Raw genomic sequence first — 23,099 nt, forward strand, 5'->3', positions numbered from 1 at the left:
CAGAGGGGCACCCCTTGGGGTCTTCTCCCCAGGACGGGTTGGAAGGACTGTCTCTTCCGACAGCTCGTGCTGTCACTCCTGGGAGAAACTGGGCATCTGTGGCCTAAGAAACCTCTCCTGTCAGACCCTGCGGAGTGAAGTGAGAGTCGCTCCCACCAGGGGACGGGGTGCAGTGCAGGGGGACCCCTGAACCCCATCCATCACAGCAGCATCTCCCGGGGACGGGGATGGGGAACCTGCAGCACAGGGCTGGGGGGACAAAGGCCACGGCTCAGGGCCCACACTAACGCCTGCCTCCATTCTTCTTCCCCCTCTCCTCTCCTGTGTCCCGCAGCTGCACCATTGGAAGGGCCGGAAGAGAGCGCCGGCGAGGCATCAGTGGTCCCGGAGACCCCTCCAGGGCCATCGCTCCAGGCAAGCCCCTCGGCCGAGGACCGACCGGCCCCACGGTGGGCTAGACGGCGGACCCCGCGCCACCAACAGCCAACGGCGATGGACCCCAGCTGCTGGCCATCCACCGTCGGCAGCTGGAGGTCATGGAGCAGCACCTGCAGCTGCAGGAGCGGGCGCTGGCCTGGCGCCAAGAGGCATGGGGGGCCTACATGGAGACTTTCAACCGCCTGGTGGACTACCTGGCCCCCCATGCCGTGCCAGCCGCCGCAGCGCCCGACGTGCCTGCTCCACCCGCCGCACCACCAGCTGCTCCGCCCGTCGCCGTCCCGTCCGCCGTCGCCCCGCCACCCACCGCCGAGGGCCGGAGCGCCGAGGGACCCCTGGAGCCAGCTGAGACTCGCCAGGCATATCTTCCAGTCCGCCCCGCCCCCAGCCAGCCCCGGACAGGGCTGCGGCCGCGGCGGGGCTCCCGGACACCCACGCCCAGTGCCGGACTTTAGGGGCGAGGGGCCCGGGATGTGGCCCCCCCCTTGTATATAGTTGGGACTTATTATTTTGTGCCCCCCGTTTGCCCCGTCCCCCCCATGTAAATAGTTCTCCCCTTTATCATCCCTGGTTTTCTTTTTATTACTGAACACACTTTTTTATTACTATTGTTTTATTTGTACATATTACTTTGGTTCCACACATGTTGTATATAGTTTGTTCTTGTTTTATTTATAGTTAAAGAAAAAAGTTCTAAAAGAAAAAGCAGTTTAAGTTCAGCCACAAGTGCGTGCTGTCATTTGTCCAGGAAAAGTGGGAGGGGGGTGCGGTTGGGTGCTCCATGGTGTGGGCGTTGGGGCAGGGAGTGTGGTGGAGGAAGGGGTGGGTAGTGGGGGGCCTGGCAGAGTTCACCCCGTGGCCTCATCATCGAAGTGGGCCCGCAGGGCCTCCCGGACCCAGGTCCCCTCGGGGTCCACCTGCCGACTGGGGGCAGCGGGTGGCTGCACGTCAGCCCTGCCGGCCTCCACAGCCCAGCCCTGGAAAAAGGCCTCCCCCTTGCTCTCCACCAAATTGTGCAGGGTGCAGCAGGCACCCACAATCAGGGGGATGTTGTTGGGGTCTGCATCCAGGCGGGTCAGGAGACATCTCCAGCATCCCTTCAGGCGGCCAAATGAGCGCTCCACCACCTGGCGCGCGTGGTTCAGGCGCTGGTTGAAGCGCTCCTGGCTAGCGGAGAGATGGCCCGTGTACGGGTGCATGAGCCAGGGCCAGAGGGGGTATGCCGCATCTGCGACGACGCAGAGGGGCATGGTGGTGTCCCCCAGAGGGATCTCCCGCTGGGGGATGTAGGTCCCCGCCTCCAGCCGGCGGCACAGGCCCGAGTTCCGGAAAACCCGGGCGTCGTGGGTGCTGCCAGGCCAGCCCACATAAATGTCCTGGAAACGGCCCCGGCTGTCCACCAAGGCCTGGAGGACCACAGAATGGTAGTCCTTGCGATTTATGTAGCATCCTCCACTGTGATGCGGGGCACGGATGGGGATGTGAGTCCCATCCAGAGCCCCGAAGCAACTGGGGAAGCCCAGGGTGGCAAAGGCCGCGATGGTGGCATCTGGGTCCCCCAGCCTCATGAGCCTGTGCAGGAGCATGGCATTGATGGCACGCACAACCTGCAGGGAAAGCACATGGGACAGCACCAATGAGGGGTGAGCAGGGTGTGCGTGGCCCTGCCCTGCCCTGCCCTGCCCTCCCCTCCCCTCCCCTGCCCTCCTCTGCCCGGGCCCCCCTCCCCTGCCCTGCCCTCCCCCCGTGGGTTCTCTTACCTCCATGAGGACAGCCCCGACGGTGGCCTTGCCGACACCAAACTGCTGCCCCACGGATCGGTAGCTGTCGGGAGTGGCCAACTTCCAGACAGCGATGCCGACCCGTTTCTCCACTGTGAGGGCACGCCGCATGGCGGTGTCCTGGTGCCTGAGTGCGGGGGTGAGCCACTGGCACAGCTCCATAAATGTCTGCCGGCTCATCCTGAAGTTCCTGAGACAGCGGTCGTCATCCCACTCCCCAAGCACCAGCCGCTCCCACCAGTTGATGCTGGTGGGGTAGCTCCACAGCCGCCGGCGTGTGAGGCGGGGGTGGGGGTGGGGTGCTGCAGGGTTGGGGGTTGAGCCCTGCTGCCCTGGGGGCAGCTCCTCCTCCGGTGTAGCAAGGAGGTGCTCAGCTGCCTCCCACATGGCATGGAGCAGGGCAAGCCCTGCTCCTGCCGGGAGGGCTGGGTGGACCTCTGGCTGCTGCTGCTGCTGCTGCTGGGGGTCCATGACTGCGTTGCCTGGGGTCTGTGTGCCTATGGCTCCTCAGACCGCGTGCTGTGCAGGCTGAGTGTGTCTGGGAGGGGCCCTTTAAGGGAGCGGCTAGCTGTTGCCCCGGAAGCGCTAGTCCGCCCTGTGACCCTGTCTGCAGCTGTGCCTGGCATCCCTATTTTGATGTGTGCTACTGTGGCGTGTAGACGTTCCCTCGCTGCACCTATTTCGATGTGGTGCTGCGCAACGTCGAAGTTGAACATCAACGTTGCCAGCCCTGGAGGACGTGTAGACGTTATTCATCGAAATAGCCTATTTCGATGTCTCCACATTGAAATAGGCTACTTCGAAGTAGGCTTCACGTGTAGACGTAGCCCAGATGAAATTAATGGGTAGTAGGTCCAAAACTAATAAAAGAAAATTGTTCTTCACACAGCACACAGTCAACCTGTGGAACTCCTTGCTGGAGGAGGCTGTGAAGGCCAGCACTCTAACAGAGTTTAAAATAGAGCTTGATAAATTTTTGGAGGTTAGGTCCATAAACGGCTATTAACCAAGGGCAAAGTATGGTGCCCCTAGCCTTAGTTAAAGGCTGGAGACAGATGGCAGGAGACAAATTGCTTGATCATTGTCTTCGGTTCACCTCCTCTGGGGCACCTGGCACTGGCCACTGTCGGCAGACAGGATACTGGGCTGGATGGACCTTTGGTCTGACCCAGTATGGCCGTTCTTATGTTCTTATAAAATAAAACACCATACTTAAGTGTTTTGCTCTATCTGACCCCAAATGTAGCAAAAATTATAGTGTGAAATGTATTGCATCACTGAGTCACTGATAGGTCTATGATTTTAGGAGGTCGATACACAAAATGTATATGCAATTTATATGTTTGCATTGTGTGCACTATTACCACAGTACCCCTCCAAATCAGTTGTTTTATATGTCCAAACTAACCATTTAGGAGTCTAAATGGTAATTTCTGTACGCAAATACTTGCTTTGCTCAAGCAACCTCATATATTTGATCATACAATTAAGGCGCATAAATTAACCCAACTGGACTGTGTGCAGCAGCAGGGATTCATGCTACAGGTTGCACCTCCCAAAACCAGAATTCTCTGGTCCGGCAACATACATTGTCCAGCAGGACCACATGTGTTAGTGGATCAGAGAGCCCCATGTGGGAGGCTACTAGGAGAAGGGCTGGTGGCTGGGAGCCCTGCCAGGTGGGAGCCCAGTGACAGGTGGCCAGAGGCCCTGTGCAGGAGAGGGCTGGGGACTTGTGTTTTTGGATCAGCTCCCTGGCCGGAGCTTGTGCTGGCAGCCTGGCTGGGGCTGGAGATAGCCTCCACGGGGCCAGTGGCTGGTGCCATAGCCAGCAGCATCAGCCCAGCAGGGGGGCAGGGACTGGCTGCAGGTAAGTGGGCCACTGGGACTGTAGGGGGTGGGGAGGCAGGTGAACAGTGGGGTGCGGAGCCAGTGGCAGGGAGAAGCACTAGGCTGTGAGAGAGAGGGAAGAGGCAGGGGACTTCCCTTCATTTGGTAAATTCCCTTGTTCAGGACTGGGCAGGTCCTGAGGGTGCTGGACAAGTGAGGTACAACCTGTAGTACATTTTTTTTGCAGAATTAGGCCTAAATTCTCTAATTTTCTTGCTGTCTACAGAAAGGTTATCACAAAATTCTCGAACACAAAGTTAGTTAAGGCACCTGCATTAAAATAAAAATCAAGCTATTTTCAATCTCTACTCAAATTTATTTCATCCAGTTTTGGGGTAACTAACAAGTTAATGGTTTTGCAAAGAATTTTGAATATGCTAAGCAATACCCTAGAACTAAGTATTGCATGTGTTTTTATTCCTTGTGAGGTATTACACACATATTACCACCACACACTTGCTGCTCAGTAAAAAGTCAGGGACTAAAATGGTAGAGATCTGGAGGGCTAATATTCTAATACAAGCAAGCTCTTACAGTTATACCTCTGCCACAACTTGCAGCCAATTTGCAACCATTAAACAAGCAAATCAGCTTTCAAACTCAAAGGCTACCTCTACACTACAGCAATCCTTTGAAAGACGCTCTTCTGAAAGATCTCTTCTGAAAAAACTTCTTTCAAAAGAGCATATCCACACGCAAAAAAGGGGATGAACAAATGATATGCTCTTTTAATAGAGAGAAGCCACGCAGCCCCCTCTATTTTGAAAGAATGAGGCAGGGATGGAAAAATCCAGCACCATCAGGACTGCTCTTTCAAAATAAGGGCCCCGAGGCATCTACACATTTTTTTCCAAACGAATCTTTCAGAAAAAGGTGCTCTAATCCGGGAGAGGAAGAGAGTCGCTGGAAAAAGTGCTACATTCTTCAGATTTAATTTTGAAAGAGCGCATTTTGTGTACAGATGCTCCCCGAGCTTTTATATAAAAGGCCGTTTTTTGAAAAAAATTTGCCACTGTAGATGCAGCCAAAGGGAGCATTGTGATTGCAGAATACACCAGGCTTCACCGATTTCACCTTCTTGGGCAACAAATTTGCATTAAAATTAGGATAACCAAAGGTAGCAATATAAGATTTCTGTATTTCTTGGGACGTTCTATATTTGATTTAAATAATCACTTCATTAAAAGTGGAAATAATTTCTTACTCTATTTCTAAAGATATGCTTTATTGCCTATTATACACAACATAACTACAACCTGTAGTACTTATGAAATGTGCTCTGGTAATCTTACCCATGTCTAACAATCATCATTTCATAGGTCTGTATCATTTTTTCAATAAAAACTTTAACAGGCTGGACATTATTTGTAACACAGCATTCTTTGGCGCACTCCAGAAAATCCTAAAATCAAAACAAAATAAAATCTTTTCATATGATTACAGGCTTTAAGAAAGAATATTCTCATGGCTAGATATTACACAGTAATTTTACAACCAACCTTAATAAAGCCATATATTTTCTTCATGAACAAAATGAACATGTATCTTTCATTATCCTATATTCAGATTATTGCCTAGAACAACTTCTACCCCAATGTTATATATTTGTGGATAATAGACTCAAACTGATTAATTACTAAATCCTCCTAGACTAAGACAACTTACTTCTGAATGACAGTGTCCACATAGGTATTTAACTAACATGCTTTACCTTCACATTTTAACGTTCATTTACCTTTCGTAAGTGTTTCTGAGTGGACATGCCCTGACTAGAACACTATTTACTGACGTGCAGAATTTAAGATGCTGTGACTTAAACAAAAGATTATTACTTTAGTTGAATAAAAAGCTAATTTTTTCAAATTCTCTCTTGGGATAATGATAGACTTCAGTGATATTAATATTTCTTGTGTCATATTAAGAGTGCTTTGGCTTATCCTGTACGTGGAAACAGGGTTGTCCTTGGGGCGGGGGGTGGTCAGGACAGAGGACAACCATCCCCACAGTGCCCCAGGCAACCCCCACTGTATGATCTTCCTCTTCCCCACTCCACCTCCATCCTGACCCCTGATCCTCTCCTCGATCAGCCTGGCCAGGGATTGCCTGGATCAGGGACTGGGAAATGGATGGCAGCAACAGACACAGTAAATCACCTCTCCTGCTTCCCTCATCCACCCCATGCACACACAATGCATCTCTCCACCACTCCCTTCCAGCCTGCTGAGCCGCACTTCTCTGTGGGCATCTGGGAGCGGAAGACTCCCAGCTGCCCATGTAGAAGCTGGGCTCAGCAGGCTGGGAGGCTGCAGTGGGGCAGAGCAGGCTACCGCTCACTCTGCAGAGTGGAGGCCAAGGAGAGGCAACCTCCTGTGGCTGCTGCCGCTGCTTGCCTTCACCATCCACATCCTGCTTCAGACGTCCATAGGATGGCTGGGGCGGCGGCCTCTGGTTCCCCCAAAGTGCTTACGGATGGGTCAGTTCTGCAAAAAAATCTTTCCATCTCAGCATCTAATACTGAAGGCTGATCACCACTAGAAAAACAGCGAGACCTTTCAAGATTAAGGAATGTGAAAAATCCATACAGATACCCTGAGCTATGTAGTTAAGCTGAGCTAAATTGCTATGCAGACAGTGCTTGGTTAATGAAAGAATTTTCTGTTGACATAGCTACTGCCTCTTGAGGCAGTGACAGAATCTCTTCCCTTGCTGAAGTAAACATCTACACTGAAGCGCTGCAGCTGTGCTGTTGTAGTATTTAAAGTGTAGAGTTAGCCTGCGCAAGGAACCAAAACCATCACCTCTCCTTGTATCCCACCCACTCCAATTACTGTATTGTGGAAGTTAATAGAAAACAAATATTTCCCCTTCTCCCAGGTTTGTGTTGGTGTTGTAAAAACATCCCACATGACTTGCATTATTAAAGCAGGAGCATATACATTTCATGAACCTACAGTAAGTGGGATTTGCAGCAGTACACCTTGCATGTTCACTAGGAATTTCAGATTTCCATAAAATTTAGAACTTCAGAGTAAATTTGTGTGAAGTCTTCTGAGAACAGACATCTGGTTGACTCCCACCTACAATTTTTTTCCACTAGGGGGCATGAAGGGGATTGAGAAGTCAGCTATCTTTCACAGTCCCTGAAAGGGGAAGCAGGCAGCCTGACCATCGCTATACCCGCCATCCCACTGCAGAAAGACAGGAAGAGTTAACTGATCTTTGCAAGTTCGCTTGGAAACTTGGAACTAGGAAAACCCCAAAGGCTAGCAAGGGGACCAGCAAGTCACTCACAGAGACATTAAAACCTAGGGGAAGTGGGGGTGGATTTCAGATCGCTGGTATACACTCAAAAAGGTAGTTTAAATTAAGAGGAATCCAAGAGTTTGTTAGGGGCTCAGGTATAAGTGGGCCAAAACTACAAAAACAGAACTGGATCTGCAAAGGATGAGAGATCCAAGGCTGGTTTAAGGTTCAAAAGAAAACCAAGTGAATTTTGATTAAAGCAAATTCCTTTTCATGTAACCTCATTTTGCAATTAGAAACAGACTACTGTAATTAATTCCAGCTGATGCAATGCCATAAGTATTGGTGGAAAAAAGTTACCTTACAAATGTACTTACATTGTAGTCTGCTTCAGGAAGCTTAACACCAGGAAATAAATCACTAGTTATACCCATGAACAGAGGTATATCATGAGACAAAAATTTAGGCTCATTCACATCTTTAATTGATCTAAGAAGCTAAAGAAAACAAACATAATTTTACATAAAATGTGTATTTTGCTTTACATTCTTATTACAGAATAATTATTTTACAATGTTCAGTAATAAAATCAGTCTGCACAATGTGAATCATAGCGTTTGAAGGGACTGCACCTTGCCAGGATGCAGGCTTTGTTCTGTTAAATCATCCAAGACAATGGCTATCCAGCTTCCTTTTGAAAACTTTCACGGAAGAAGGTTCCACAACCTCCCGAGGCTGCCTGCTTCATTTCCCTTTTGTACTTACAGTTAGGGAGTATTTCCTGAGATTTAATCCAAATCTGAGCTATATGCTAATTTGTGAGGTTAAGAGTAAGCCCTGCAGCTAGGAGCACTGTCAGCTGAGTAAGTCCGCTGTGAAAAGTAATACTTGTTTGTGTGTTTCCATCACTTTCCACAATGGACTTATTAGCTAGAAATAAAAAAATTACAACGATTTGGACATGTGTATGTGCACATGTATTTGTTTTTCTAAAGCTAATTAAGTATTTTAGGAAAAAGTATGAGAGCAGCCATCAGTAAGAAATGGTGGCTACACTCTGAGGCCACAAAAGTCTGTCCTGAGAACCTTTGATCTAGTCAGACCTCATGTACATCACAGCCCAGCAAAATTCACCCAAATATACCTGAATCTTTTACAACCATTTTTCTTTATCAAGGATTTAAATTCATCCTCTCAGTTAAAACTCACTTTTGAAACTTGTTTTATTTATAGCTTAGATAATATATAATATGTAGTACATAGTGGTTTACAAAGTGCTACAAAATATTAACTAGTTCATCTTTCATAATATCCTTGTGAAGTAGATAATTAAGCATTTTTATCCCCAATTTACAGATAGAGAAACAAGACAGAGTGGTTCACAAATTTCAGCAGGCAATATATCAAGAAAATTCAAAACTCTGAAGTATTTGAATTAGTGAAATCCACTGTTATCTTAGGAACTTACCAATATATCTTCATTCTCCTGTGGGAATTTCAGTTTTAGGTTGCCAGCAGCCACTAATACAGCTTTAACAGCACGCATACCATAGTCATAATGGAACTGAGAAGAAAGTTGCTCTGAACAAAGTCTGTAGGTCATTACTATCTTCACTGACAATGGCTTGGCATTCAGAAATCCATAAGAATAGAGAGAAATTTCTGCTATCAGAGCATAGTTAGGAACCATCATGGCTACCGTTCGGAAAAGAACCTGAAATGCATATCACAGGAAATATTTTTCAAACGTTTAGAAAAAGAATAAAAGAATTCCTATAACTTTGATTTGCACTCAATGTGTATATATATTGTAATGTAAACGTTTCTGTGGGAACAGTATTACCAATCTTTGAAGTCAAGATCCATGACACGTTAAGAGCTAAATACAAGAAAGGTGCCTGTATGGCCCTCAATACACATAACGTTATTCATCTGACTGCCCTGAACTTCCTCTTCCTTCACACCCTTGTCTGCCACAGAGAACAGAGACTGCTCGTGATGTGTCACCCATGTGTCAAACACACCTCAATGGGAAGAAGGGACAGGGTAGAGATGGGACACATGGTAGCTGGGAGATTGTACTGCACCCTGTGAAGAGGTATAATATTAAGCATGCTCACTGCTGACCATAACGTTCCTGGATAAATTCCACCTGCCTGAGGCAGAATCCCTCCTTTAGCTCCCTTTGAGGCAACATGGCTCCGGCCTATCTCAATTCAGTGTTGTGACTTACAAGGGAAATTGAACCGCCATGCTGCTAGCAAGACATCCCCACTTTGGTGAAGTCTCACCACTGAAACAGGATCATTGGCATAAACAAACATCATAGCAAATATTTGTAACTGGTCATTTGAATAGATGCAACATCATCTGAGCTAGTCAAATTGCTTTACCACTGCTGCTAAATAAAATCCCATTCTAAGTTATTTTAAGCTTGTTTTCATATATATTTGAATTCAACATAACCAGACCTTTGTTCCTGCTGGAATGCCCTGGAAGGGCATTCCGGCACATTTTTTCAAAAGCCAGCTGGGCAGCTCATCCAAGCCACATGTGGCTCTTAAAGAGTCATTTGCAGCTCCGGACTCAGCTGTCTCTGGCTGACTCCTCCTCCGCTCCCTCCCTGTCTTCCCTGCCACCCTGAAATACAGGCAGAGGAGACCCATGTGGAGGAGGCAGCAGCAAGGCACAAGAGGTAGGGGGTGAGGAAGGGTTGGTGGATGGGGGGGTATGGGGAGTGGCTTGGGGGAGTGTGGGATTTAAGGCGGGGGGGTGGAGAGTGGCCGGATGCAGGGGAGGTTAAGATGCTGGGCAGCAGGTTAGAGCTGCGAGAGAGAGGTAAGCTGCTGGGGGTAGGGGTTGGAGCTACGCCAGGGGTTGGCTCAGGGGCCAGGACAGGGGTGAGGGTGTTAAGCTGCCAGAGGGTGGGTTGGAGCTGTGCTGGTAGGGAGGGTAAGCCAACAGGGAGGGGTTGGGGCCCCACAGTGGGGTGGCTCAGGCCCCGCTGGGGGGTGTTTTGGGCCCCACGTTGGGGGCTAACCCACCTGGGAGTGATGTGGGCCCTCACTGAAGTTCAACCCATCACATGTAAGAGCAAAAGCAATTATTAATGTAACTTTAGTTTAAAACAGCAGAAAAACTGACTGAAAATTTCCAGGAGAACAAATTAGTTTGATTAAAATAAAAAAAAAAGAAACCTGACAGATATGTTGCATAAAAAATACAAAATTTAAAAGTATAACTAGTTTATTTTGTGGACGCCACATTGTGGCATTCTCATTCCAGGAGCACACTTGGTCCTAAGTTTCTTATATTCTTTATTAAGCGAACATGCCTATTTTATTATTTTACCTTGAGGTTGTCTGGCAGTTCAGAACGTCCTGCATAACCTGGATTCATTGTAATAGCTACAAAACAGTTGGGATTGAGCTTCAGTTCAGTCCCTTCAAATATGAATGTTTCCATCTTCAACTGTATGGCCCTCTGAATGCAAAGGATCTGTTGAGCCACCACAGACAGTACTTCTAACTCAATACGATTAAATTCATCAAAACAGGCCCAAGCACCTGAAGAAGCCAAACCCTTAAAAAACTGTAAAACAAGAAGGAAAACAGTAACAGTACCCCAACCTAATGCCAGGAAATTTTAAAGCAAAAATCAGTAATATGATGGCTTGAAATTTTATGTTGTGTCATGCACTTATTTGCATACTTTCAATAATACTTACACTTAGAGGAAAGGTCAGCAGGTATATTAGGAAACTAAGTTAATGGAAATCTTTCTTTGGTTTTAATAGAAGCTGAGGCTATGTCTACACTAGACATAGAAGTTAACTGCCAATATGGAATTTTAGCCATGCCAATTGCATAGCTAAAATCAACGTATCAGTGTTCACTTCAATGTCTGTCTACACAGAAGAGGGGCAACAGCAGTGTTTCTCCCATCAATCTTCCTTAATCCTCACTGCTTGTGAGGAGTTCTGGGGTTGATTCTCACCCTGGAAAGGGCCATTGCATGCACGCATGAAACAAAGGCCAGAAGATCTCCCCTGAGCAGGTCAATCTTTTGCAGCAGTATAGCCTGATGAGTCAGGTTCACTGGGTCTGGTCCTTCAAACTCGTGGGCACATACTTAAGGTAACACATTGCAAGTGGTCTTATTGAAATCAGTGCACCTTATTGACAGGGCATCATGGGTGGGATTTTCAAAAGTGCCTATGTGAAATGGGTACATAACTTCCATTGAAAGACAACAACTTTCCTTCTGAAAACCACATACAGATCTTAAAAAGTAATTCAAATTACCTTCCCCATTGCCAGGTAATCAAGGCCATCCGAACAGTTGAAGACAACACACTGTACAGCAAGAGCCTTTGCCAAGTCTTTAGTAGTCTCTGTTTTACCTGTCCCTGCTGGGCCCTCTGGAGCACCACCAAGGTTTAGATAAAAGGCTCCAATCTAAATAATGGGAATAGTTAATGAAAATTAGTAATTTAATCAAAGACTTTTTTCATATTAGAAAATAATTTTATAATGAAAAAAATTTTAAATTTGATTGTAATTTGAAAACACTAGATAGCTGAAAACCAATTATTGTATGCAACTAATATTTATCACATTCTTACTAAATAAAAATGCCTATGCTAAAAAGCACTTATGTCTTCAAAACACCTGAAACTCAAAGTTTGATTCAGAGTTATCCTTTATTGCAGATTTCTCAGAAGAGGTCACAATCTTACCCCTTCCTGAGTACCTGTATCATCACATGTATCATCCTACATTTATATTGGACCTGATCATGCCACTCTTACACCAGCAAAAATCATTTTTAAAGTCAATATGACTGATTTTGCGTGCTTCTGTTCACTAGCTGTCTCTCTCCTTTACCTTCTCTAATCAGCATCAGCTCTTCTTCCACTCACACTTCATGGTCTTTCTAATACCATCTCCCGTTGCCCTGTCTATGTTCCATTGTCCACCAAATCCTGTTCTCCCCATTTTCCATTCTATCCCGCACCACCTTTTACTGATCTATTCTTCTTCCTATCAATCCTACCCTCCAAATCTCCTTTTTTTCTCCCTCCCTTTAGTTCCCCCATCACCTTTATACCCCCATTAGTAACTCTTTTTTTCTCCTCCACTCTATCCACCTCTTTTCTGTACCCCTAACACCATGGTTTTATTCATCGTTCAGCCCCTATGCACAAGGATGCCATCCCATGAAATTCTTCTCTTCTATAAGTTTAACCACTTGCAGATTAATTGAGCTTAGTTGAAGATGTGCCCAAAGTACAGTGCAGCAATATCTCTTGATGTGACGCACATCAACTGGAAATTGGTAGTAGAAAGTGACCAGGTTCTATCCTAGGTCCAGAAGCAATATCACAGATATTTAAAAATTAATATTTAAACTGACAGTTCCATAATGTCACAAAAGTGCTTTGCTCATCTCATTATCTCAGCTGGGATCAAGCTGCCAAGAGGTTCACTTTAGCCAGACCTACGAACTCAGCCCACTTAATGAAGTTGGTAAGTAGTCCTCAGTTTAGCACAAAACATGAAAAACATTATACAGTTACTATAGCCAACCAGGCTCAGGGTGATAATATGAAGAGTCCCACAGATACTGCAGTGTTCCCAAGTGCCATTGTAATAAGTATAAAAGTTGGGAAATGACATATTATAGCTGAATGAATTCTTGAATCAGGTTAAATACAAGTTTTACATAAAAACGTACCAAGGTGCGGTAACATCTGTCTGTAAGTGGAGTAATGACAAGTCGAGGTGAATTGCCAAGGTATTCATAGGCATATTTTACATTGCAGTTGATGATGCGGACACGAGCATTCTCGTATTCCCAATAATATCGTAGTTGAGCAAGCCACTGAAAGTCTGTCTCATTTTTCACACCTCATAAGAAAGTGAAGCCGTAAATATTTTAAAAGCTATAGAAAATTGGCTTTTGTCACATATAAAATTAATAACATTTGCCATTATGAAACAGTACTGAAATTATGAATGTTTTCATACATCAAATGCTTTAAAATTTGTTATAGCTCTTAAGACCAGCAGGGAAAGATAATGCAAGTCTATTTCTTTTGGTTCTGAAAAACTCCATGTTAGATACACATGAAGAATAACATTTTAAAAAGATAAGTACCACTTTCAATCATCTCCATGACGACATCTCTTGCATGGACATCAATAGTAACCAAGGCACCCAGAGTAGTTCGTGTCTGCTTAGATAATTTTCCTCTTACCAACTCTACAATATCATTAAGCTGAAGCTGAAGAGTCCTGTAATAATCCTGTAAACCCTGCAAGGAAAAAAATGTCAAATTTGATTGAAGTATCTTTGGACCTTAGTTTGCAATTAATTATGCTTCTGAAATTTTTTCATAGTGTAGATAGACATCTTACCAGAGATTGCTTAATGGATCATCTCCCTTCTCAGTCATTTCCAAAGGACCACCTCTTCCCTCATTTGCAGTTATCTACCAACCCAGTAAAACTACAGCTTTTTTTTTACAACACATTTTGAATTCAAGGCCCACTTAAATCAGTGGGATCATTTGACTTCACTGGGCTTTGGATCAGTCCCTTACTGCATTTCAGCACCTGTGAACAAACAGGAGGAGCCAGCATACGACAAGCCTGCTTCCTGTGAGCCACTTGCAAATGCACGCTGATCCATCAGCAGTTTGCAGGCTACAACGGTAGGTTTGCTTAAGCAAGAGCTGTAGGATTCTGCTCAGCTTGTATATTTTTTAAAAATTATTTCATTTTGCATTTGTTTTATTGAAAGCAGTTTCAACTGTTATACAGAGCAATCTTTAAAAATCCTGTGTCAGGCAGAACACTTAGTTAAAAAGAATCCTGTTTTAACTAAAATTATCTTATGCGCTTATTGTTACGGGAAGTGCAGTCTGAAACCAAATCCATATTTTTTAAATGTGGATCCTCTAGAAAAAGAATTAAATATCTATCCCATTTTTCCAGCCAGCAGGAAGGGCAGTGTAGTGACCTTGATCTCTCCCCAGCTGCATCCTGCCCTTCTTGGCCATCACCGTAACCTTTCCCCTTCTCCGTGCTGTTGCACAGAGAATATCACTTAATGGCTACGTCTACACGTGAAGCCTACATTGAAATAGCTTATTTCGATGTAGCATCATCGAAATAGGCTATTTCGATGAATAACGTCTACATGTCCTCCAGGGCTGGCAACGTCGATGTTCAACTTCGACGTTACGCAGCACATCGAAATAGGTGCAGCGAGGGAACGTCTACACGCCAAAGTAGCACACATCAAAATAAGGGTGCCAGGCACAGCTGCAGACCGGGTCACACAGCGGACTCAACAGCAAGCCGCTCTCCTAAAGGGCCCCTCCCAGACACAGTTGCACTAAACAACACAAGATACACAGAGCCGACAACTGGTTGCAGACCCTGTGCATGCAGCATGGATCCCCAGCTGCCGCAGCAGCAGCCAGAAGCCCTGGGCTAGGGGCTGCTGCCCATGGTGACCATAGAGCCCCGCAGGGGCTGGAGAGAGAGCATCTCTCAACCCCCCAGCTGATGGCCGCCATGGCGGACCCCGCTATTTCGAAGTTGCGGGACGCGCAATGACTACACGGTCCCTACTTCGACGTTGAACGTCGAAGTAGGGCGGTATCCCCATCTCCTGATGAGGATAGCGACTTCAACGTCTCGCCGCCTAACGTCGAAGTTAACTTCGAAATAGCGCCCGACGCGTGTAGCCGTGACGGGAGCTATTTCGAAGTTAGTGCCGCTACTTCGAAGTAGCGTGCACGTGTAGACACGGCTAATATCACTTAACAGGGTAACGATATTATCCTTTCAGCTAACCAGACAAAGACCCAGTCATAAAAAGGATGCAGTGGGCACATTCTTTAGAATTTGATCATTACCTAGTATACAAAACACTCTGTTTAAAGATTTTGTATAAATTACTTTATCCAACTTTATTTGGGGGACGAAGGAATGACTGATTTAGTTGATCAAAGTGCAATAGGTGAAATAATAAATGTAAAACAGAAATACTATGCTTCATAATACCTCTGGCCCATTGCAAATGGCTTCATGTACCTCACTGGTCCAGAACATCTGAGACACACAGAGCACTACCTGTCCAGGCCACTCAAGAACCCACTGTTTTCTTTCAGTCTCAGGATATGCCTAAAAATTAAATAGATCACATAATGGTGTCAGTGAAAATAACTGAATATACACCATTGAGAATACTTTTGTATTATATGATTCAATATGAGGTTTTGAATAATATTCTTTTGAATGCTGGCAACGCTATTTGTATTTTTTGAAATGAAATACAAAATATTACTTTCAAACTGCCTTTTTCCTTAATTTTCACTACTTGACCTCCTGTTGCGTGGACAGTGACAAAAATCGATTTTATACAAGTCAGCTCCAGCTACGCAATTGTTGTAGATGGATTTGCATATCTAAAATCAATTTTACCTCCTACTGTAGATCTGGCGTAAATAAATTTATTAGTCTTTAAGGTGCCACAGAACTCCTCACTGTTTTTACTCAATAGAAGCCGAGTTTTAGGTTGTGTTAGACCTTTAGGAAAGCCTAAACTACTTATCTGCAAATAGTTATGTAAAGGTGGCCTGGGACATGTACTAGTAAACATACCAATCTTGATTCAGCAATAATGTCATGTATACTCTTCAGCATAATATCTTCCACTTGGATCAGCCATTTCTCCACAGCACCTCGAGCTTCAGAAGTAGAAATGGTTGAAATCAGTTCCACTCGCTCACCTTCACTGCTATACATTGCCTGAATATCCAGGTTAGGAAGGAAATGCAACTTAGCAATGCCCTCAAAACACTTTTTCAAGTGGGGCTGAACTCTGAGAGGATCTTTTGTTTCTGACAGGATCTCCAACATTTCGTCATTGGACAAGAAGAAAAAACTGGAAACAGATTCACAAAAGTGAGAGTAATACCAAGTTACTATACATGTCAGCCCAACTACACAGAAAAATATAAGTTCAATGATCTTTGTTTCTGATATAGTCAACATGCAGCATACCGAGGAAAGAAGAGACGCTTCTTTTCAAGGTAAGCATTAAGCCCTTTCATGATTTTATCGAGAAGCTCATTACATCCCTGAAGTTTCTCCAATAAACCTGTCAATGAAGTGGCAGCAAGAACCTGTAACAATAGATATACGATATAAATAAGTGCATACAGTAAGTTGCGTACAGGGTACAGTGAAGATTATCATGATGATGAATACACTGCACACCTCTTTACACTTGCAAGTCTGGGGGTGAATTCAGGTATAGTTCATTTAATTGAATATATTTTCTAGAAAACTATTGATGAAAATGGGAGGTGGAAAAAATTATTTTCTTTTATGGTTAGAGTATTTCTGAGTCAATATACTACCTTAGGATCTTTGGTACAATACTTCATAATGTCCCTCCAGTATCTGTCTACAGTCTGGAATAGACGTCCCTCTTCTGGCATTTGTTGCATGATATCCTCAGAAGAAAAGATGGGCTCCAGGTAAAGCCATTGAGCTTGCACTTTCAACCATTCGTCAATAGTCTCCTGAATTCGAATAAGACGGTCTTCCCATTCCTTAACAAACATATTAAAATTATTGCCAGGATGTAAATAGACAGTCAGAAGTAAAGAAACCAAATCTCATGGAAAATTAATGTTCTTCCCTTCCAATTTCAAAGATCTAACCCACCAGTACACTAGTTTCCCAAAGCACAGATAAATCTTTTGAATGGAGTTTCAGGTCACTTCACTATCATCATCTTTTCGAAAATTTCTGTTTAAATAACATTCATTATGATACTGGAAATACATAGAGTTGCCAGCTGTCTGGTGTTTGACCAGAACATCTGGTCTAAAAACGACCCTGGCAGCTCCGATCACCACTGCTGATTGGGCCATTAACAGTCTGGTCGGCAGTGTAGTAGGGCTAAGGCAGGCTCCTTTCCCTGGTTCCAAAGAGTGCCTAGAGGAGCCTGGGATTTTCCTCCAGATGTCAAAAGGAGGGTCTGCCAGAATGTGCTGTCCCTTCCCTCAGCTTCCGTTGGCCAGGAAGAGTGAGGGCAGCACCTGTGAATATGGGCAGCATGCAGCACACAGAGCCTCTGTGTGGCATCCCTGCGTGCAACTACAAATGAGATTTTGAGGTGGTGACAGAGACAGCAGATCCTCCAGCTACTCCCTTGATGTGGGTGTGTATGTGAATGCTCAATAACTACTGACACTATACTAGCCCTGAGGCTGGCATAACAGCATCAGAAGGACTCCATTGGTGTTCAGCAGCCTGTGTTAAGTAATTTCGTCCTCTGATAGTCCACCAGGAATTTCCCAGAATACATCCCAGTTGCAGAGGTATTCCTCAAAGCCAAAATTGGGCTCATAATATTACATCACTGGGGGTATGTCTACACAACAAAGTAATTTCGAAAACAACAGTTGTTATATCGAAATACCTTTACTAGCTTTTAGACAATGCAAGAGCTATTTGAAAATAATTTCAAAATAGGAGTTGGCCCATTTTGAAATAGGCAAACCTAATTCAATGACGAATAGCTCCTATTTCAAAGTAGCAACTTCGAAACAGGTGTTGTGTGGACAGGGAATAGAGCCTATTTCAAAATAAGCCATTGTGCACCCAACGGCTCCAATGTTTCGAAACTGGTTCTATTGTGTGCAGACACTCTATTGTGAATAGCTGAAGCCTATTTCAAAATACACATTGTGTGTGTGTGTAGCAGTGTTATTTCGAAATAAGGTGTTCTGGAATAGCTTATTTTGAAATAATGTTTCTGTGTAGACATAGCCTGGGAGAGCAAGTGGGAATCTCTACATTTACAGAATTAAAAACTGAAGCAACTCATAAAACATTTTATTCAGAAACACTCATGATACAAAATTTTGCAAAATTGGATTTTTCACAATAATTGCCACAATGGTAAAATATTAGGCCAACTGAATAGTTATCACTGGAATAAAAGTGGCCATTTTTAAAAGCACACCTTTCATACCTTGATTTCTTTTTCAAAAGGTTTAATGAAAGGCGATCCTCTCATAGTTTGAGTTTTCACAATCTGATCATCTAAAATAGTCTGAATCTCATCCACTGAACAGAGAATAGAGACGCCAGTCTCACGATAAATACTTGTATGGAAAGAAACAGACTCCCATATTTCGATCATAGCATGCATAGCTTTCTCTAAAGAAAACTCCTATAGTAAACAAAAAAGGAGATATTGTATAGTCACTACACTAATTTTCTTTCATTGGTACATTCAATAAATAATTTCACACACACAGAAAAATCTTAGGAAAATGGTCACTAGTAATAATAGTATAACATTTATTATTTTTCTTAACATTTCATTTGCTGAAGCATAACAAAAGAATACAGGTAACACTGATATAACAATACATAAGTTATAAATGCAAACCAATTCAAAGTTATAGCCAACCCTCTATCCAATAGGTCATGTTGTCAGTGACCAGTTCTCAAAAGACATAGCAAATTATGTACAGGAATAAAAAAGTCAATATCATAAGCCCCAGAAACCAATGCACAAATGTACTTCCCTTTTTCTATGTTTCTTAAGAGATTTGCAGTCAAAACTCTGTGCTCACCTTACTTGCACCAACACTTATGGTTTCAAATTGCTCCAGGTATGGGGCTAGGTTCTGCTTTAAAATTTTTCTTAGAGTAGTTCCAGAATCTGGTGTTAAATCATATCCTATTATATCTGACATCTGTTGCCAATGGCGAGTTCTTATGCCTGGGTTACAAAGGATAGTCACTGTTGGGATATTCTCCTAGTTGAGAAAAACAGTTGCAAAACAGAATTTTATTCACGTAAATACAAATTCTGCACATAATATGAATTATGAGTCATCTAAATTAGTTTGTCCTCTTATCTCCTTGCAAATAAACTTTGTGTCTTAGCCAGGAAGTTGAATGTAAAGTGATCATCCATTACATACACGTCTACTATTAATTTTGTAACACATTTCTGCATTCCACCAACCCTCTGGAAGATGTCACTGTTCCTAACACTTATCTTTTCAAAGAATTTTTCCATAATCCTGTCTATTATATCACTTTCATCAGTGGATCTGCACTGATAATAATGAATTATAGGAAGGAATTTTGCTCTTGTACACACATTCCTAAAAGGCTTTTTATCTGCCAAAATCCATTTCAGATTTTCACCAGCAACAACTGATGACATCAGTGACTTCAACTAATTCCTGAACAGTACAGATGGCTTCTTTCAAAGCACTGCTTCAGTTATTACCAAATGTTATTATTTTTTCTTAAGAAATACAGCACCACAAACTTAGGTCTTGGCAGATGCATAAAATTAACTAATTTTCAATTGTATTTTACATTAAAATGTACTTTCATATACAAATGTTTTCCTTGTGATTTGAGAAAAAGGAGAACTTCCTACTTGCACATTTTTGAATTCCAGCTTAATTTTAAATACAAAATGGGCACACAGTGATGCTTACAAAGCCTTTAGCAGACTTTACATGTAATTTTCAGAATTCTCTATTCTAGTTTTTAGATATTCCTCAAAATTTATTTCTTTACAGTAGCTTTTTCTAGGATAGGAGATCACAAACTCACACAAAAAAGCAGATAAAAAAATCGATCAGCTCCTTCTACAGAGATCAGTCACACCCCAGCCACTCTTTTGAAAGAACAGGCCAGGAAACACTGCAGACTGAAAAATCAGGCACCATGGAGGACTGCTCTTTTGAAAAAAGGGCCCCCCCAGGTACCTCCACACATTTTTTTCCAAAAGAATCTTTCAGAACAAGGCACGTTTCTTCATCCAGGAGTGGAAGAGGGCTGCTGGAAAAAGTGCTGCGTTCTTCTGATTTAATACCAAAAGAATGCATTTTGTATGTATATGGTCCACAGGCTTTTTCAAAAGAGCCCCGGATTTTTCAAAAAGCTCACTAGTGTAGATGTAGCCAAGAGGTTTCCCCATTAATCTGTGTGCACTATCAAGTTAATACTGTAACCTAAAGTGTATGTTTCAGATACTGTAGTCTTTACTCGGGTGAATAATGGTTTGAGCATTTGCCTATAAGTGTTAAGTATTATCAATTATTTTTAACCTTAAAGTCTTTGATCTCTTCCATTACTGATGAACACATTATAATAGTTGGATTGTCCTTCTTTTCTTCTTCCAGCTTCTCTTCTACTATGGCTCTGCGATGTAGTGTCTTCTTTTTTTCTAGTTCTGCTTTCTTCTGCTTTTGCTGAAAAAGCTTCAACATCTTATATACTTCTCGAAAAAACTCGTCTACCTCAGACTCCATGCTTTCCCCATTCAGGTCCAGGAAAGCCCCATCCATCCATCTGTAATTAAAAACAGAACTATAATGCATCTTTTACAAGAATCAGAATGACGTATATATCTAAAACACATTTTTTAGTTTTTAGATATAATATTTGCATCACAAACAGAAGTTTAAAAAGTTAAAAGAAACATTTTAATGAAGGTGCAGCCCATGTGTTTAATTCTGTCATTCTGTACAAAATACTAATAGTAACTAAGAAAATACTCTCAATACCTGTTTAGTAGCATGAGGATTTCCACAGGGCATAGTTACTAGAAGGTTACTAGTGTCTTAGACAGGTATTTATGTGAGGTGACTCGTCCCACCCCTCCCCTTTATCCTCTGCTACTCATACCTTTGGAGCTAGGCTCTATTTTTAGTGCAATAGCTAGAGCCAGAGCGAATGTGTCTCCTAGAGCTAGAAATTATACCTCTAGTTTGGAAGGGGGCATACCCATTTTCACACACTTAAGACCTGTCACTATGACAGTTTACACAGCAGTATTTACCCACCAGAGACAACAATTTAAGCAGGTTTACATTCCATTTTGGGAGTATAGGCAGACTCAAAATTATATTTTGTTATATAAATTTAGAGAGTGCCTCAGAGAAGTGGAACACTCTTCCCTTCTCACATGAAAAATGACTTACATCACCTTCAAAATTTTCCTCAAAACTTCCATAGAACTTTCAGAAATTATTTGTATAAGAATTATTCTTTCTCGTATGTTTGACCAATACCAAGTGTACTGTCAGCATTCAAGAAATGACTACAAATATATACATCATATAAATGAACATTTAACATTGAACTTACCATGTTAAAAATATAAAACAAAATATAAACATAATGAACCATCTATATCTCAACCAGAGGTATGAGAAGCCCAGGGGATATACAGAATTTTTCAGGTCTTCTAAATGAGTGTTTCTCAAGTTGGGGTGGGGGTTGAAGCTCTCAGGGGACTGGGGTCTTGGAAAGATTTAGGGCTATTACATCTGCAAGCCCAGCATTAAGAGGTAGCAAGCAGGAAAACTGCTCAGGCCTGCATGCCACAGGGGCCCTATGAAGCTAAGTTACATGCTTCAGGCCCACAGTGCGGGATTCAGCTTTCAAACAAGGCTCACCAGTGAAAAACAGGCTCAAGTATCACACTGAAATGTAAGTACAATATTTATATGCCAATCAATTTATTTTATAATTATATGGTAAATTGAGAAAGTAAGCAATTTTTCATTAATAGTTGCTATGACACTTTCGTATTTTTATGTCTGATTTTGTAAATAAATAGCTTTTAAGCGAGGTGAAACTAGGAATACACAAGGAAAATCAGACTCCCTACAGCAGGGAAGGTTGAGAACTATTGATCGATGGCAACACCTGCACAGATATAAACACTCAGGTGAAAATACTCACATGCATGAAACACTTTTCAAAATAGCTCACATATCTTGTATGTGCATATAAAAGAAGATGGAATCTTTTAGCCTTTCGCTTATTTAGCTTTAAGACAATCAAGTATACAATTACCTTTTTTCTGTTCGTTGCCATTTCAGTATAAGAACAAAAAGTTTCTGATAGGGCTCAATGTTAACTTTTAAACTGTCAAGAACAGGATACTCAGTCAGCTCCCACTTGAAGAGATTCTCTTCTTTATTAATAAAAGCTACTGTTGCCTCTGCTTCCTGTATGCGTTTCTGCAATGCTCTCATGTCAGTCACATACTGAAATAAAATTATTATATATCTTTCTTAAAAAATTCAAGTTACATTATGAATAGCCATAATTACAAAATACTAAAAAGAGACAGTAAATCATTGGCTTTTCAAAATTGCAAGTAATTTGTGAGAGGTACAGGATAATATTAGCTTCATGCTCTTAAACAAAGACTACAACATGGTCCTCATGCAGCAGAACTGAGTTTTTTCACAGTGAGATTAGATTTATGCTCAGAAAAACAAAATAAGCATAATTTTAATTTTTTCACACTGAAGCACTGTAAAAAAGGGCTATAAAATCAACTGAGTTTCAAGGGGGCATTATACCAGAAAAGAATACGTATTATTAGTCTTTTTATAATTAATATGTGATTCCCAAGTTTAAAGAAGAGTTTTATGCTTTGAAAACATTTTTTTAAATGTATTCAATTAGTCAAGAAGTTTAAGCTATTTTTTTTAAATTCAAAGTATGGCAGAGTGAGTTTAGTGATCAGGAAGGGAATTTAGAAGTTATGAAGTTTCAGATCCAGCATTCAGCCTACTGTTAGTGCACAGAGAAGTTTTGAAAGTTATGCAACTGGTCAATTCCTAATGAAATTATTGACAAAAACTTCAGCAAACCTCAGTAGATA

The 23,099-nt window shown here is 42.8% G+C and overlaps 1 protein-coding gene across 1 annotated transcript in view; it reads right to left on the reverse strand.

Annotated features, from left to right (window-relative positions):
* DNAH12 (dynein axonemal heavy chain 12) overlaps positions 1-23,099 on the reverse strand; it is a 150,842-nt gene that overhangs the window by 91,866 nt on the left and 35,877 nt on the right. The window contains exons 18-32 of the mRNA XM_075005777.1: positions 22,280-22,473; positions 20,524-20,767; positions 19,024-19,209; positions 18,414-18,614; positions 16,789-16,983; positions 16,430-16,551; positions 16,028-16,310; positions 15,428-15,547; positions 13,512-13,668; positions 13,089-13,261; positions 11,657-11,809; positions 10,704-10,943; positions 8,821-9,066; positions 7,730-7,849; positions 5,402-5,511 (exon numbers count right to left, since the gene is read on the reverse strand). Coding sequence (XP_074861878.1) covers positions 5,402-5,511; positions 7,730-7,849; positions 8,821-9,066; positions 10,704-10,943; positions 11,657-11,809; positions 13,089-13,261; positions 13,512-13,668; positions 15,428-15,547; positions 16,028-16,310; positions 16,430-16,551; positions 16,789-16,983; positions 18,414-18,614; positions 19,024-19,209; positions 20,524-20,767; positions 22,280-22,473 — 2,744 coding nt within the window. The remainder of the gene's footprint in view (positions 1-5,401; positions 5,512-7,729; positions 7,850-8,820; positions 9,067-10,703; positions 10,944-11,656; positions 11,810-13,088; positions 13,262-13,511; positions 13,669-15,427; positions 15,548-16,027; positions 16,311-16,429; positions 16,552-16,788; positions 16,984-18,413; positions 18,615-19,023; positions 19,210-20,523; positions 20,768-22,279; positions 22,474-23,099) is intronic.

Source organism: Carettochelys insculpta, chromosome 11 (genome assembly GCF_033958435.1).
Source record: "Carettochelys insculpta isolate YL-2023 chromosome 11, ASM3395843v1, whole genome shotgun sequence".
NCBI lineage: Eukaryota > Metazoa > Chordata > Testudines > Carettochelyidae > Carettochelys > Carettochelys insculpta.